The following is a 1,681-nucleotide window of genomic DNA, read 5'->3' on the forward strand; positions in this document are numbered from 1 at the left end:
ATTAATTTATAGATATCAATGATTTGGATGATCTGTATGTAAAAGCACTTGATGATACAAAAATACATTAAACAAAACAAAATTTAATTCTTCCAGACATGAAAAATAAATCCTGCAAGAGATGAAAAATTTTAGAAATGTCAAAAGAGGGTCTCATATTACATTTATAACCCCACAATTATTTCAATAAAAATAAACAAACAGAACTCGCTGATGAGAACTCACCCATCAGATATGAATGGCCTTGTCGTAAGTCGCCATGGCCGCCTCCTTCACCGCCTCGCTCATCGTCGGATGTGCGTGGCACGTGCGAGCGATATCCTCGCTCGAAGCTCCGTACTGCAACGCCAGCACCGCCTCATGGATGAGCTCGCCGGCGTTCGGCGCCATTATGTGCACTCCCAGGATCTTATCAGTCTCCTTCTCGGCGATGATCTTGACGATACCCTCCGCATCGTCGATGGCCTTCGCCCTGCTGTTCGCCATGAAAGGGAACTTGCCGACACGGTAATCTGCTCCGGCGGCCTTAACCTGCTCCTCCGTCTTCCCGACATAAGCCACCTCTGGATGAGTGTAGACAACTCCAGGCACCAGATCGTAATCTACGTGACCTTCTTTTCCGGCGATGAATTCCACACAGGCGACACCGTCTTCTTCGGCCTTATGCGCGAGCATAGGTCCCGGAATCGCGTCGCCGATCGCGTAGATTCCCGGAACACTCGTCGTGAACTTGTGATCGACGATGATCCTGCCAGATTTGTCGGTCTGTATGCCGATTCTTTCCAGGCCAAGCCCTTCGGTAAAAGGGATTCTGCCAGCAGAGACGAGAACTACATCGGCTTCGATCGTGTGTTTCTCGCCGCCATCAGCTGCTTCGAGTTCGAGCTTGACACCATCTCCAGATGTATCAACCCCTAAAACCTTTGTTTTGAGAAGGAACTTCATCTTCTGCTTCTCGAGCATTCGTTGGAACTGCTTTCGAATCTCGCTATCCATGGTCGGCACAATGTCTGGCGCGAATTCGACGACGGTGACTTCGGATCCGAGACGCCCCCAAACGGATCCCATCTCGAGGCCGATGTAGCCGGCTCCAATCACAACAAGCTTCTTCGGGATGGTTTGGAGGGATAGGGCTCCGGTTGATGAGACGATCTTCTTCTCGTCGATGATGACTCCGGGGAGGGATTTGACGTCGGAGCCGGTGGCGATAATGATGTTCTTCCCTTTGATGGTGGTGGTGCTGCCGTCGAGGGTGTCGACGGAGACTTCGGAGGGGGAGGCGAGCTTTCCATGGCCTTTGATGTAGGCGACTTTGTTCTTCTTGAAGAGGCCTTCGATTCCGCGAGTGAGGCCGGATACGGCTTTGTCCTTCTGAGCCATCATGGCGGGAAGATCGACTTCAAGTTGGGAGAACTTGACGCCATGGTTGGCGAATGCGTGCTTCGCTTCGTGGTACAGATGAGATGAATGGAGGAGAGCCTGAAAATGGATTGTGGGGTATGTATGTAAATACTTTTTTTCTCATGCGTAAATTTCTCACACTGATGTGTATGTTACACAGTTATTGTTTCGTTCGTCAATGAGTTCGTGTTCGATTTGTTCGAAAAAGAAAAAGAGACAAACGTGAACAAATTTTTTCATTTGCATTCGTTCGTATTCGAATCGTTATTATTCGAAATAT

General features: G+C 48.9%; 1 protein-coding gene across 1 annotated transcript; it reads right to left on the reverse strand.

The window, feature by feature from the left end:
• Positions 1 to 150: 150 nt before the first annotated feature.
• Positions 151 to 1,512, reverse strand: LOC110039085 (dihydrolipoyl dehydrogenase 1, mitochondrial-like; the record flags this gene model as incomplete). The annotated part of the gene is made up of 1 exon (XM_020744036.1): positions 151 to 1,512. A coding segment is annotated over one exon (1,284 nt), but the record flags the coding sequence as incomplete, so codon positions are not given.
• Positions 1,513 to 1,681: the final 169 nt, after the last annotated feature.

Source organism: Phalaenopsis equestris, unplaced genomic scaffold, assembly GCF_001263595.1.
Source record: "Phalaenopsis equestris unplaced genomic scaffold, ASM126359v1 Scaffold235143, whole genome shotgun sequence".
NCBI lineage: Eukaryota > Viridiplantae > Streptophyta > Magnoliopsida > Asparagales > Orchidaceae > Phalaenopsis > Phalaenopsis equestris.